Here is a 16,337-nt window from a genome sequence, read left to right on the forward strand (position 1 = left end):
CACCCTGAGTCGCCCCCACCTCTAAAGAAACATAAATCACAATACAAACACAGACAATGCAATACAGGACATACTCTTAACATAACAACACCACAACAAAATAGGACCAGACACAAAGACAATATAAACAGCACAAGCCCTATAAAAACAATAACAACATCAAACATAAATGGGGGGGGGGGGTGGGGCAGGCACCAGAACCTCTACTGCATCAATTAATTAATTTCAGACAGTACAGTATCCCCAATTGCGATAAGCTATAATATGAGCCTTGGTAAAACATTCATTTTTAATATCTCCGCTCTCCCCCATAAAGACAACGGTAGAGCCATCCATCTATCAATATCATCCTTGATTGATTAGGTGATACCTGGGCCATTAAGACTAAGAATCTTTGTAATTGGCGATATAATATGGATTCCCAGGTATTTCATCCCATTTATTTTCCAGATGAACGGAGCTCCCCTCATTGACAGTAAAATAATCACACTAATATCTGCACAACATGTAAGGATGCAGTGTACAGAGTAGAAAACACTGTGTCCTGGTACAGTAACTGACTCCACTAGTATATAAGCAACAGTACACTCAGGTGCTGTGAGATTCAGTGATATATAATTCATGCATAGCTCCCTGGCGTTGAGCATGGTGTCAGTGCTGGGGACATCTGTTCTGCTGCTGGTACTGAGGTGGGCTGTAAGAGAGGAAGTGAGGGGAGCGAGTGGTCATGGCACTGCCCAGCGGAGCCTGCTGGCACCCCTGATGGTACATACATTATGTGTAAACACCACAAGGCATGCACACATACACATGGGCATACAACCAAAGACACAGGCACGCACACACACACACATGCAGACAAACACATGATAGCGCGATACTCACTATACTGATATCGGCAAAATGCACACAGAAAGGCATGCCATGTACAAATAAATTCATGCACACACGCATGTGCACGCACACACACAGACGCACGCACGCACGCACACACACACACACACACACACAATAGCCATCTGCAAATATATATCTCAGACTCATAACCAGCCAAGGCCAATGTCGCACCTGATCTCTCAAATTCTGATTTCATATTCATGGCTCAGAGCAACTGTTGACAAATAGAACATGGACAATCACTGAACATTCCATGAACATGCATTCCTGAAACGGGCTGCCGGCAGATTTAATATGGAAGCTCACTCTCCACAATCTGTAGCTGTTGCATCTCCACAGAAAGAGGAAATCCATGTTCCATGGGCCAAATAAATTGTGACATGGGACAGTTTGTTGCTCTTTATATTTACAACAACACAAATAGTTTTTTGTGTGATAAATACATATCGATACAATAAATGTGTTCTACAGGGAAATCAAGTGGTACTGTTTAGGCTATGGGCTACATCATGTGGCAGTATCATGTATCATCTTTATTTTTCTCAGTGTAGCTGCTATGTGACAGAGCATATCGTCCAACAATCTAACGTGATGTATCACATCAGTATTAAGGGCCAGTATGTACAGTAACATGATGGATCATGTTCGATACTCAGGTATTGATTTCTGCATGGCTGAACACATTCAAGTCTTCCGCTATTGCACATGTGCCTCTCAAAGACCTTGGGGATGATACAGCAGGATGTGTCACTGATGTGTGACAGCCCTAGGCACAAGCATACACATAGCCAATAGGAGAGCGGGTGACACATCCCATAAAGGACACATCGTAATCTCAGTCCACCTCAATACCCCGATAAAACACCTTCCAATCCATTCTCAACCCTGCTGTAGCCACACGCACCGCTGTAAATTGAAACATTGTGGCTCTTTGAGTCACACCGTCTAGAAAGCCAGTGTCACAAGGTGTATCTGCCACAGCGTGAGATTAAAAAAAGACCTCTGGCCTCTGGGTAACCTCTGGGTGTCCATTTTGGCTCTTGCTTACATTATACATGGTTAAATTTGCAGACAGAAATATTAAAAACTCCAAACCCAACCAAGTAAAAAAAAGATTAAGACACCCTCAGCAACTATGATATGCATACATCTCTGTGGATTAATCCAGCAGAGCCATCTTTATTCATATTTCATCAGTGATGCAGCATGGGTTACCAGACCACATGACCTCAAGCCCCACAAACACATTCAATCAATAAGCTCTCTCCTTCTCTCTCTCGTACACACACACTTTTTCCCTCTTTCTCTACACAGAGACCACTTCAGTCTGATACTCCACTCACCTCCCTCAAACTCTGCCTGGCAGTTCCCAGAGTTGTCATTGAGACTCTCCTCCTCGTTGATGATGATGTTCTCGATATCCTTCATCGTCAGGTGGTCCCGGAAGGCGTGGAACAGGATGTGCTTAAGCTCCTCCAGTGTGATGCGCTGCATGTCAAACTGTAAGGGGTGCAGGGGGGTGGGGGTGAGGAAGGAATTGATGTGAGGAAAAGTTTTCTTCTTCCGCTCAAGCACGCGAATAAGTAACTTTGTCAGCCTCCGAAATAGACTCAGAGGGATACAGGCAGACAGATACTATACTTTTTAACATATGGTGGGGCAGAAATAACTCTATTAATCTCTGAAGATGGAATAGGCCTACTTGCTTGCCTCTGAGAGTCACATGTTTTGTAGGTTACAGTACTTCAAACGTAAACATAGCATATTCACACTGGTGCCCAAATCAGTCTTTATTTTTATTGTGTTATTAATCATAACATTACATTTTACAATGACATGTTTCGACAAAGTAAATCAATGTCTAACAAATCAAACATGCACATTTTTGACCCCCTTTTCTCCCCCCCTTCCCTCCCCATGCTAAGGGAAATAATAATGAAAATTAGTAAATTAATCAATTGGAAATCAGTTTGTTCTCTGCCCCCCCAATCCATACAGCCACAGACGCTCCCACCGAAGCATCAACACTCACCCTCCCGATACGCACACTAAACCACCCTACACCCATAATTGCTTCGCACCCGCACATTCATTCAAACACTATAACGATAACAGTACAGAAAAGACATAAGGAAAATAATAATAACCATCATCATACATATAACAATACATACAAAAAACAAACAAACAAAACAAAGACAAAAAAATACCAGCTCTTATTATATCTACCTAGATGCCATAAAATCTATGTGTTTGCCAAATTTGTAAAAATCTGTCCAAATCAGTCTTGAGACACAGAAATCTACAATGACATTAATTTCAGTGCTTCTTATGCATGCCCACTCAACATTTACACTAATGAATGTCCCAGAAGTGACCAGAATTATGGTCTGAGAGTGATTGATTTCACTTTGGATGGTGATGAATGGCTGCAGCATTTTAATCTTATTATAAAAGCAATCCAATACAACAGCACATTACATGCCAGAGGCCCAAGCCAAAGCTAGACAATTTGCAAAGTCAAATACATCCTTTAAGCTTATTCAAGTGCAAAAAAGTTTTGCTACATAAAAAATTACAAAAGTATGAAGTTCAATCACTGTTAACCAGCAAGGATGTCATTTATAAAACCACATTTATGAATTCGCAAACGTAATAATTCTTTGAGAGTAGGCTACTTTCACGCCTAGTTAATTTGACTGCTTGACTTTCACAAAGGTTTGTTTGGAGCTATGTGTGCGACATTAAATAGGAATGGAATTGCCAAGCACAAGTATTATCAATTACTCTAAGGCAGGGGTTCTCAACCTTTTGTAACTTAAGGGCTACTTTTGATTGTTACAAAAATTCAGAATTACCACCTTCCCAAATACAGGTACATGACAAAAAAAAGGTCTCAACACCAACGGCTGTGGTTGGTGTGGTGATATTCAGATGTAATTGATCATTGAAATTATGCATAAATTATGCATTAATTTGGCATTCTTTATTTATATGTTAATTCTTGAGTACACTAGAGTGTGTTAGACATAAAAATAACTAGCTTAGTAAATTACCAAACTTTATTTTTTCCTAACTATTTGGCAGTAGGCTTCCACTGCCTCTGGTTGAGAATGGCTGCTCTAAGGCAGCCCTAGAGAGGAATGTTTTTGATTTGCTTATGATTTCTTGAGTGTTTGTTCCAGCAAAGCACAATCAAGCTCAATAGAAAAGACACTCTAAATCAGCCTTAAGATAATGGAGGTGATGGAACACTAATTCAAGTTCTCCCTAGACCCTATCCCCTCCTCCCTCCTTCAGTCTATTGCGCCCATCAACACATCTCTTGTATCAGGATGCTTTCCCTCTGCTTCCAAGGCTGCCAAAGTCACCCCCCTCCTGAAAATCACTTGACCCCACTTGACCCCTCTGACATTAAAAACGACTGACCGGTTTCCTGCCGGTATCCTTTCAATTAAAAACACTTGAACGTGCTTTAACCAACTGCCACCAGAACAACCTCTTGGGCCCCTAGACCACCAAATCCTCTTCTCCACCCTCGAGGAGATAGGCATCACAGGCTCTGTACTCTCCTTGCTTGCATCCTACTTACCTAGTCACTCCTACTAGGTGACATGGAGTCAGACTATGGGTCGGAACCATATAGTCTGACTACAGGGGTTCCACAAGGGCCTGTCCTGGGTCCTCTTCTTTTTGCCTCTACATATCTAGGTTGTCATTCGCTCGCATGGCTTCTCCTATCACTGCTATGCCGATGACACCCAGCTGGTCCTGTCATTTCCCCCTTCTGACACACAAGTGGAGGCACTTACAGCTGCATGCTTGTCTGACATCCCAGAGTGGATGGCGACACACCACCTCACCCCCGGACAAGACTGAGCTGCTGTTCCTCCCGGGGAAGGGCTGCCCACATCGCGACCTAGCCACCACCATTGACAACACAGTGGTGATGCCAACTCAAACTGTCGTTCTCGGCACATATCACATCCGTTAGAGATGCACGATCCACTTTTTTCAGTTCTGATCTGAATCCAATACCAGAATTTGGATATCTGCCAATACAGATCCGATACCGACAATCTTTTTTCTTGAAGAAGTATTTATCATTAACTTAGAGGGGTCCACGTTTGCAAAGCTAACATTGTCATTGTTTTTGCATCTACATTTGAGTCTCTGATGGGCCTACAGTACTAACACACAAAGTATGAAGTGAAACAACCCAGTCATTTTGTTTTGGTCAGCCGAAATGAAAACAGTCCCTTCAAGCCATTCAAATCTTCCGTGTCATTCTACGTCATGTTCGGGGACCTCGCTAGCTAGCATAATGTCTTTGCACCGAAAATGCTCTGTTCTTGTATGTATTTTTTGGCCGATTACTTTTCCAACCTAGTTCAAATTCAAGTTCAAGGCTTTTATTGTCATGTGTATTATAAAATACAATGAAATGCACTATGCCCGGCACTCTCAGACATCAAGACATAACTTAAGACATAAGACAGTAAGACATTACAACATTATGACAGGAGACATTTACAGGTTATACCTAGGTCAGTATATGCAGGATTTTCAAATACTCTTTCTGAATGATCAAGCAATACCAACTGTCCATGGAAATTATGCAGACACTGTAAGTAATTATGCAGTGTGTTTGTTTGCATATAGTACTAACGCTAGCTACCTAAAACGAACAAACTCCCCTTTTGACTCAACCCGGATGCTCATCTCATCATGTTAGAGTAACGTAAATTAAATGAAATTGGTAGACTTCTAGTTCATCGAGCGGTCATTAAAAATGATCAAATGTTAAGAAGTGGACATCATTGGATTTCCCTCGACCTACATAATCTAGCTTTTATTGTTTGTAGTCGAATGGTGTCATATAGCCTGGTGGAGTATAGCTAGCAAATGTAGCTAGAGGTAATGGCATGCAACCGTGGAGATAATAACGTGGGCAATAACGCTATCGTTTAGTCAAGGAGAGAGAGAGGACAATAAAATTTGTCACAGGGGCATCAAGTGTGGATGGTCCAGGCTAGCCAGCTTTATTTGAGGCAGCATAGTGCCGTCAACAGCCCTCGTTCTCTAGCCTGCCAACTAGCTCTTAGCTGAGCTCATTTGCATATGAAAAAACGCTCAATCTGCTCAATCTGATCTCGTGGTCAATGGAGGAGTATACAGGCATGCTAGAATGCTTATGCTGAGTGGTATTTTCAGCAAAAATACTCAACGACATGTTTTGGGGAACCCAACGACTTATATTAAATTGTTGAAAATTAGCATAATAGGACACCTTTAATGATAACTTGGCACACACCACATTCTTACTGCACTGCTACTGTACTGCAGTGAACTGTTTTTATTATTAGGATATCTTGTATCTTGTTATTGAGGAGCTAAAACATCAATTTCTCATCAATTACTCATCAATTTTACCCAACATATGGCTACTTGTATATTGGATGTAGACCATACAATGAAATAATCATTGAATTCTACTTAGTCTATATATTCATTTTCTCATATCAGCACCCACTTTCATCAAATAAAAAGTAAATTGTAAAATATAAGCTTGGGATGAGACCCCTTGTCTGCTCTGCTCTCCTGTCACTCACTCAGCAAGTGCAAAAGAGTGGGCCTCAGCCTTAGGCCTGGATTACACTAGTGCGGATGTTCATGGCTACACAAAATACATTTCCATCCCCAACAAACACATTTCCATCCCCGTTTATGTTCCCTGTCTGGTGGTGCATTCCCTGTTTTTAAAATAATCTATTTTTTTGTGACGAATCCAAAAAGATGGCCTACTTTTATTTTAATCTCTAATTGTTCAATCTCAATCTGCGCTGCTGTGATAACAATATTATCACCTAACTGTTCACCTTATTTATTTATGTTGTGAGATGAATGGTTGTAAACTCCATGAACTAAGCCAGGTATATTGCCATTAATTTAAACAGTTCCCTTTGCTTCCCAACCACCATCTCATCTACTTTGTGTTGCTGCATTTTTTGTTTTATTCTTTCATGTTTTCGAGCTAAATCAACTTTACCAAGAAGACAAAATTGTATCCATCCATTCACCCAACTTCATCCTCGAGTGCAGCGCAGCATTCCATAGGCCTAGATAAGGCCTGCCATTTTACATGGTTCACCACATCATTGGGTCATCCACAGACGGGCCTCCCATCTTCCTCTTTTCATTGTTTTCCAGTAATCCAAAACCCCATATCAAATTCCTATTTGAATTTTTGATCATTGGCACACACACAAACAAAACAATTCCTAGGCTTTTGTTCAATGATTACAGACCAGGATTGCTAACATAAACCCATTCAATACCTCCCCCTCACCCTAACCCGGGTCCGTATCCTTTTCCTACCCCACCCTACCCCAACCCCTGCCTCTACCTGGACCCAGGCACACTCACGCTCACACACACACAGACATACACCAGTCCTGGGCTCAGATCCCCTCACCCTAACCCGGGTCCGTATCCTTTTCCTACCCCCACCCTACCCCAACCCCTGCCTCTATCTGGGCCCAGGCACGCACACACACACACACACAGACACACATCAGTATTTGCCACACCTCTCCCATGATGCTCTTAGCCTTTCTTGCTCTGAAAATATAATTTTACGTAATTTATTGCTCTATATATGGCTCTGTGTGCTACTAACCCTGTTCTGCCTCCCCTCTCCCTAGTGCCTCTCTCTCTCCCTTCTATCTTCTAACCAGGTCCAGTGGATGCCCCACTGTCACCAGAAGACCACCCTGAGTCCGATAGATACCCCTGTGTCTGCTGTGGATGTCGTAGCAATTAGTTAACACACACACACGTACACACAGACATACACCAGTCCACTTCCGGCTTTAGGCCTGGGCCCAGTACCCCCTCACCCTAACCCGGGTCCGTATCCTTTTCCTACCCCCACCCTACCCCTGACCCCTGCCTCTACCTGGACCCAGGCACACTCACACACACACACACAGACATACACCAGTCCTGGGCTTAGATCCCCTTCCCCTCACCCTAACCCGGGTCCGTATCCTTTTCCTACCCCGACCCTACCCCTGACTCCTGCCTCTATCTGGGCCCAGGCACATTCACGCACACACAGACATACACCAGTGTTTGGCATGTCTCTCCTATGATGTTATTAGCCTCTCTTACTCTGAAAATGTAATTTAATGTTATTTATTGCTTTATAAATGTTCTTAGCCGGTAGACAAACATACTTCAGTTGCTTGCTCGATCGCCTTGTTGAGAGGGGTCAGGGAATAATTTTTTACAGCTCACTTATCTGGCCCCCGGGTCAGGGCTGGACTGGCCATGTGGCGTACCGGGCAAATGCCCGGTGGGCCGGACCTACTTGTGGGCCGATCTTTGGGGGCTAACGAACGGCCCATAGAGCAGGGACAGCGGCCCATTGGTCCATTTTCTATACTGACACTGGGCTGGCCCAATCATATGTAGGCCCCACCCCTCCCTCTGTTAGTTTCAGGTGTCATTTGCGTGGGCCGTTAGAGAGCCAAAAGTCAGTGGATGGAGAAAGATGGATAAGGACAAGTATAGTAAACCAAAGCGCAAGGGGGGCGCAGAGAAATTACGAGCTAAAAAGATTAAAAGTCTTGAGGCGGATGCTGCAACATGTGCAAAACTTACTGATATGTTTTCGCCAGGGGCAGCTTCAACGCCTCAGAACACCATGTTGAACACGAACTTGAAGGAGAGGTGGCTGGTGGCCATGGTGGCCGAGGGGGGGACAGGGAAGCCGAGGAGGGACAGAGACATGACAGGGCCGAGGAGGGACAGAGACATGACAGGGCCGAGGAGGGACAGAGACATGACAGGGCCGAGGAAGGACAGAGTGAGCAGGAGGAGTGTGTAGTTGAAACGGTAAGGAAATATAGCTGAAAGCTAAAAAAGCTATAGCTAAATATGAATATGGGTGACGGCTATCTGCTGGCTAGCGCCAGCTAGCATTAGCTAGGTACAGCTAGCTAGCATTATCTAGCTACCCACCTCCCTGCCAAGCAAACCGGGTCGTAGCTAGCTACGTTTGAGCTAGCTAGCGTTAACACTGTTTGTCTAGGCCAGCCAGATAACGTCAGTACTAGTAGTGCTAACGTTAGCACGTTAGCTTGGCAATTAGCACTAGCGCTATTACGAACGTTATCTATTCTGGCCTAGCCTAGCAGTGTTGCTGCTGCTGGGCTACTTAACGTTATATCTTCGAAGAAAAAGAGGAGCAGGCTAACGTTAGCTGTGTGTGGCCATGGTCCAAAATTAACCCTAGCCATTTACTAGCCAATGGCTGGCTGCTAAAAATCTATTGGTAATGGATAATTTACCAGCCAGTTGACTGGTAAGCCTAGCTCCTTTCAGGACTGTTACTAAGGGGCTAGGTTAAAAAAGTTCGTTTTGGACCCTTCTAGTACATTGCTACTGTTATGCACACACTATAATATTGATTGAGGATCACATGTGAGACCAAGATAACATGCTAAATAATAATAAGAGCAAATTGGACACAGACACTGTCATTGACAAAGTGTCAGAGAAGAGTGAGCTACTGAGGAAACTCATAGTAAGTTGATATGAAATTGTTGTTATTATTATAAAATTATTCATAATAATGTAGCAGCTTTTTAGACTGAAGATGGTGTGATCGTGTGACTCATTATTACCCCCCCTCCCCTGTCTCTCAAACGATGCCCGGCCCTAACTTGTGTGGTTCATTGTCCATTGTTGATGAGGGTATTCAGAGGGCCATGCAGCCTTTTCCACTAAGTAAGTATACAATACATGCAACTATGTTTTTATATTTTCTAGAATCTGTCATTTAATCATTTATAATTTAAAAATGATCATTGATCATGTCTCATCTCTCTCTCACCCCCCCCCCCCTCTCTGTCAGGATATTATTGTTGAGGGTATCCAGAGGGTCATGCAGCCTTTTCCAGTAAAGATAAAGATATTATGATCATGTAATTACCAGTACTGTGATCAACTCAATCAATTATAATGTCTCAGTCTCACCTTTCTCTCTGTCTCCCCTTTTCTCCCTCTCTATCAAAGGTTGCCCTCATTTGTTTGAAAAGAAGCACTTTGCTTTTAACTGGAGTGGACTTCACAGGCATCCTTTTTTATGTAAGTAGTGAGTTTACAATCTATGCAACTGCTTACATTTTCTAGAAGATATTGTTACTATCTGAATCTATAGTTTATCTCACTTATCGTGTCTCATCTCTCTTCCTCCCTCTTTCTCACTCAGGATGCCATTGTTGATGAGGGTATTCAGAGGTCCATGCAGCCTTTTTCCAGTAAGTAAGTATAGGCCTACAATTCATGCAACTCTGATCATCTGAATCTGTCATTTAATCATGTATGACTTATCATTGATCATGTCTCATCTCTCCCTCTCTCTCTCTCTCTCTCCCCCCCTCTCTCTCTATCTCTCTCTTTCTCTCTCTCTCTCTCTCTCTCTCTCTCTCTCTCTCTCTCAGGAGATGCCATTATTGTTGAGGGTATCCAGAGGGTCATGCAGCCTTTATTACTAAGTAAGTATCAAATACATGCAACTATCTCTCTACATTGTTCTCAATTGAAGATACTGGACCAGTACTGTGATCATTTAACTCCATCAATTATCATTCTCACCTTTCTCTCTTTGTCTCTCCCTCTCACTCTTTTAAAGGTTGCCTTGTTTGAGGAGGAGATCTTTTCAGCCCAGTGGAGTTCACAGGCAACATTTTGAGTTACTTGTATACTTTGTACATATATTTCTATACTTACATTTGAATAATAATAATAATAATTTAATAAATTATTTGAAATTATACTTTGACTTCTATCAGAGCTTTTTCTTTGACAATTTCTTGTACTTCTACTGTAACTGTTACTTGAGTATGGAGATTGTGTACTCCACGGCCACGTCTGACCACCAGGGAGTCAAGAGTGAGTGAGTACACTCGTCCATTTGCACTGGTACACTTGTCCACGGAACTTACTCATCTTTGTAGTGGTTTGGGGAAATAGTACGGTGGTATTGCATATTTAAAGGGGCCGCAAGGATTTCGTACTGGTGGGTGGTGTCCGACCGATTGTGGTGGGCCGGTCTGGGCCAAAAATGCCAGGGCCGATTTTTTGTCCCAGTCCAGCCCTGCCCCGGGTGATACTGTTTTTTTGCTTCCCTCTGGAATATGTAGGGGTGGGACGTCTGCCCACCTCCCTTGTTCTCTGTAAAGCGCATTGTGTTGCCTCTGGGTATGAAATGCGCTATACAAATAAAGCTTTGTTTGATTGATTGATTGATTGAATAGCTCTCGTCATATTACAGGAGCTATAATGTGAGGGAATGGATGAAGGACATACAATAAACTGATTATAAGGACTATATATTGGATGCGTATAGCAGCATCTCTCAAAAGGCTTTTTAACTTTTAGCTTTTAGTTACTTTTTTTGAATAGAGAATATTATTTGAAGTGTCTACTCTTGTATGGGTTATGATTTGAAAATTATTTTTTGGGAGAAACTGTAGGCTTAACATTGAATACAGTTTAAGTTCATCCAACATTATTATCCACTTGCTGTTTTTTTTGCGTGACTCCTCCCAGTGTGCACAAAATGTGTTTTCAATATTGATTTCTAGATTAAATCTCGTGATATTTGGTCAGAACGTCTAAGACTTGTTTTTGCTATATTTTCAACCAGCTAAAATGTGGTAACGACATCAACGTGTCACAAAACACAAATTCTGATAATTTGTTCGGTTGTAGCCGAGAGACTATATTGAGTAGTGTGAAGGTATTTCTCCAAAAGCATATCACACTGGTATTGGTCATCGAAATATGTTCTACACGCATATGTAATTTCAATATGTCTGCTAGCAGACAGCAAAAGACATGATTTAGCTCTCATATTGCCCAGCTATTTTACGGCTATCATATAGACCTATTTTAGACTAAGCATAAAAGCATTATTGCAATGAATAAACATCTATGAATACCAAAAATATGCACCAGACGTCCTGTAGGCTAGCAAGACAACTATCAGAAGAGAACATTTCATTTGCATCTCTCATATAGCCCAGGGAAATTTGGTCTATGTGTAGCCCTGTGTTAGACTAAACAGTTGTTTTATTTTTTACTATGTATCTGCAAATATGAATACATAGGCTACCAATATGCACAAGATAAGTCACGTAGGCTAACGTAGAATCTTATCTGAGGTTATCAAGTGAAATATTATTATTAGATTTACAATTCATTAGCATCAGCAAATATGAAAAAAGATGCACCTGATAAGTCCATAGGCTACAAGACAATGTTTTATTTTTTGCAGAAGTAGAATACTGATGTGTGAACTTTGAGCCTGCTGGAATAGTCTGCTCTCCCTGACCCCTTAGATACTCCGATTTCTTCCTGTTAATTTCCCAATTTTCTCCTCTTCCCCCCCCTGATCTGTCAAAAGATTGAATTCATTGTTGCTGGCACTTAAGTCTTGACTACAAAAAAAGTCTACAATTGCCCATGTACCGATAGGGTTCCCAACTTTCTCCCTATTTCCCCCCCTTTGCCGGAAATAATGGTGTACTAAAGGGACATATTTGGGCATAGGTTGGTGCTGAGTCGGCATATTAGACACCATTGGATTTGTGCCAAAGTAGGGATGAGGTTTGGAAAGTGGGTTGTGGTCAAGAAAGAGGTGGGGATTACGGCAGGCTATATAAGACATTGCACAAAGGACAAGAGTTGTTGTATCGACGAGGGGGCCCCCCGTGGACCAACCGGTTTTTTGATGCTGTTTTCATTGAAGGAGCAATAAAGACCTGCTACATTGGACTCTGATTTCTTCAAGTGCCTTTATTTGTTAGGACTTAGAATTATTTTGACTTAGACTATAGAACTATTTTTGACTTAGAATTATACTGGACGTAGAATCATTTTGGACTTAGATTTGGACCAAGGATATAGCAAATTATTTTACATGACAGCTCACAGAAAAAGAGGACGAACTAAGCGTCTTACAGACCTGACCCAGCAGATACTTGACATAGATAACAGGCTAGCCCACGACTTTAAACCCGAACTGTATAAGGAACGACTACCATTAGGAACAGAATTTGATAATCTCTCCATAAGTCAGACAGAGTGGTTGGTACTCAAAAGGAAGCAAACTTATTATGAACATGGTGAAAGGGCAGGGAAATTATTCATCAGCTCAGACAAGCAGTAGCCCACAGTGCAATCTCTGAAATCTGCACTTCACCTAGCTCAACCTCTACACCAGACCCGTTTCCAGAATAAAATGCCAGGGGGGGCATTCAATATGTTAGGGGGGGCACACACAAATTGTTTAGGTGCTTTTAAGCCCGTTTTAAGTTGTTTTTCAGCCAGATTTAGAGGGATATCTCATTTCTCATTGTTATTCTAAGTTCTCACCGACACCTACCGCTGTGTGTTTTTGACATAAGTCTATATCTATCTATCTATCTATCTATCTATCTATCTATCTATCTATCTATCTGTCTGTCTGTCTGTCTGTCTACCTACCTTACCATTACCATATCTTTGGAATGTCTCCTCACTGCTCAGAATTCATCAAAACTGTCAAAATAAGTTGATTGCTGTTATATGGAGAATATGCAAAAACATTTTTGTTAAACCTTTTTAAATAAAAATAACACTTAACCTATCATGTCCATCATAAGTGATTCAAAGTACTGTACATGCAAAAGGGCATCCCTGTTGTGCAAACAAATAAACAAGTTTTCCCCAAAAGAAAATTGCAGCTTATGAAACTAGCATATTCAGCCTTATTTGACGAGTAACTTAACCAGCCAACTCTCCTCTCCAGATAGGTGGGGTGACCTGAGAACCTAAACCCTGGGTGGATAATTGTCTTGGTAAAGTTAAAACACGTTAAAAACGATTGTAATTACAAAAATGTTTTTATCAAGACAACTAAGCCCTGGCGTCTGGTGGGTCCTAGAACCGGGTAAGTCAGGACCAGCGAAGCAAGCCCTGCACAATTTTGGGAGGGATGCGCTTTCAAAGCATGCCCTGATGGGAGGTTTCACAGCACCAGAAGGGCGCTGAGCAGTGGCATTTTTATATGCAAAAAACATACAGAAACAACCAAGCTTTTAGGGACACACTAAATAAACTACAGAGCCATTATATGACAACAATGGCCAAGCACCACGAAGAGGAAAGACAGAACGATAAAATACACCCCCTTAGGGCACAGCCTACTCCCTCACTAATCAGTGTTTAGGCTACTAGGCTACTAGCCTACTAGGCCTTAGCCCACCGCTCCAGGAAGCAAAGTTAACGCTCTCGAGTGCCGATTAAATCTAGGCAAAGCAAAACGCACAGCCATAACAACTGGTAATTAATCACAAAAGACCTACCTTATATCGTAACCCAAACTCGTTTAATCCACTTCATTTTGTAATCAATTTTCAACAAATAGCCTACTCAAGATCTCCGTTTTCAATGTTCATTGATGCTGCCAGTAGCTATATAGCTAAAGTGGGTAACGTGATTGACCAATAGGTGATGTGAATGACGGGACAGTCAAGTTGTTGCATCATTTTACCTAGCCTACAATATTAAGTGAATAACGAGCTAGTAAGACCGGTCAACGGACCGTAACGTGGACTGTATTTTCATGAGGACTGTAGGGGGCAACGGAGCACTACCAAAATGCTAAACACGGATGAAAATGAAGCGATATGGCAGAATACAAGACGCATTTAAGACAGACAGTCTGAAAGTCGATTTTCGTGCCTTCTTTCACTGAAAGAAAGCGCACAAATGAAGTTTTATTTGTATTTGTATGGGTAGCCTAAGCCAAGGAGCAATCACCACTAGCCTACTTCTGAATCTTCTGACATCCACTAATAATTCATCCCATGTATGCAAGTTTTTGCACTAGTATGTCGTTAACATTACCAAAAATAACCGCGCGGCACGGAATGAATGATCTGCCCTACTCTGCCTGGGATTGGCTAATATGGTGCCTTCCTTGGTTGAGATTGGTCAGGTTTTAGTGGTCAGTTCGATTGGTTAAAGTATATCAGGGTAAGCCAATCAGATGCAGAATAGCCCGGGGTCATCCCGTCATCACAGAGATTTTAGTACGTCTTTCGCGTTTCGTTCAGGGCGGGCCCAGCTGATTCAGTGGGCGGGCCTGGCCCCCAAATGCCCGCCCTTGGAGACGGGACTGCTCTACACATCCCCAAACTATAAATGACCAATTCAAAACATACTATGCTAAACTTTACACATCAAAAACTTCATCAAGTACAACTGACATTCAGGCACTCCTAAATCGTCTGAACTTAACTAAAACTGAGACCGAGGACCAAACCAACCTAGATGCTCCCATAACGAATGAAGAAATAATCCAAGCAATAAGCTCCATGCAGGGTGGGAAGGCACCAGGCCCTGATGCGTCTACACGTTTCACAACCCAGTTTAGCGATAGCACCATTGAGTTTTGGGATAAGGAAGACCCTAACCCCTAACCTTAACCCTAACCCCAACCCCAACCCTAACCCTATACCTGACTCTCACCCTAACCTTAACCCTAAACTCTATGGTGTTCTTGCTAAACTGGGTTGCGAAAAGTAATCTTGCGGCCCTGATGGGTTCCCTATGGAATTTTATAAATCAATTGCATCCAAGATACAGTAGCTCCTTTCCTGTCCTTATTGTGAAGTGAAATTATTACTACAAGGGAGTTGCCTCCCACTAAGACCCAGGCAACCATATCAGTCCTACTGAAGAAAGATAGGGACCCTCTGGACTGTGGATCCTCTCGCCCCATCAGCCTTCTGTGCTGTGATTATAAAATCCTTACTAAGCTGTTGTCGCAACGCTTAGAAGTGGTGATAGCTAAAATCATAGATCCCAATCAAACAGGTTTTATACCTGGGAGCAGGGCTGGACTGGGACAAAAATTTGGCCCTGCCATGTGGCTCAGACCGGCCCACCACAATCAGTCGGACACCACCCATCAACATCCTGGCAGTCTGTTCAATATGCATATGATGCAAATCTACCATTCATGAAAACCCCTATAGAGCGGAGTAAGTGTCATGGACAGATCAAGTATACCAATGCAAGTGTGGACAAACTGTTTTGTGTTGATCTTGAAATTCAATCTACTGTATGCTTTCTCACGCTCAATTTGTTTATAGATAGCCCCTACTATCACACTTGTTTCAAAGGGCTTCACTGACAAGATGAAGCCCTTTTAATACACAGGTCAATGGAAAAGAATTGTCCAAATATGGCTCCACAATTCCACAAAAATCACTACAGTAGCATAGCATGAGGATAGCCACATTCAAAAACACATGATAGCCATATTCAAAATAACAGATCTGGTTTGCTACAACTAGCTTACTACTAGACTAGTAGTACTA

The 16,337-nt window shown here is 42.2% G+C and overlaps 1 protein-coding gene across 1 annotated transcript in view; it reads right to left on the reverse strand.

The window, feature by feature from the left end:
* The window catches only part of LOC311313419 (calcium-binding protein 8-like), a gene marked incomplete at both ends in the record, with an annotated part of 107,718 nt that overhangs the window by 4,443 nt on the left and 86,938 nt on the right, over positions 1–16,337 (reverse strand). Inside the window, one exon of the mRNA XM_084443544.1 lies at positions 2,241–2,397. Within this exon, the coding sequence (XP_084299670.1) occupies positions 2,241–2,397 (157 nt within the window). The remainder of the gene's footprint in view (positions 1–2,240; positions 2,398–16,337) is intronic.

This window comes from Borostomias antarcticus, assembly GCF_949987555.1.
Source record: "Borostomias antarcticus genome assembly, chromosome: 1".
NCBI classification, from domain to species: Eukaryota; Metazoa; Chordata; class Actinopteri; order Stomiiformes; family Stomiidae; genus Borostomias; species Borostomias antarcticus.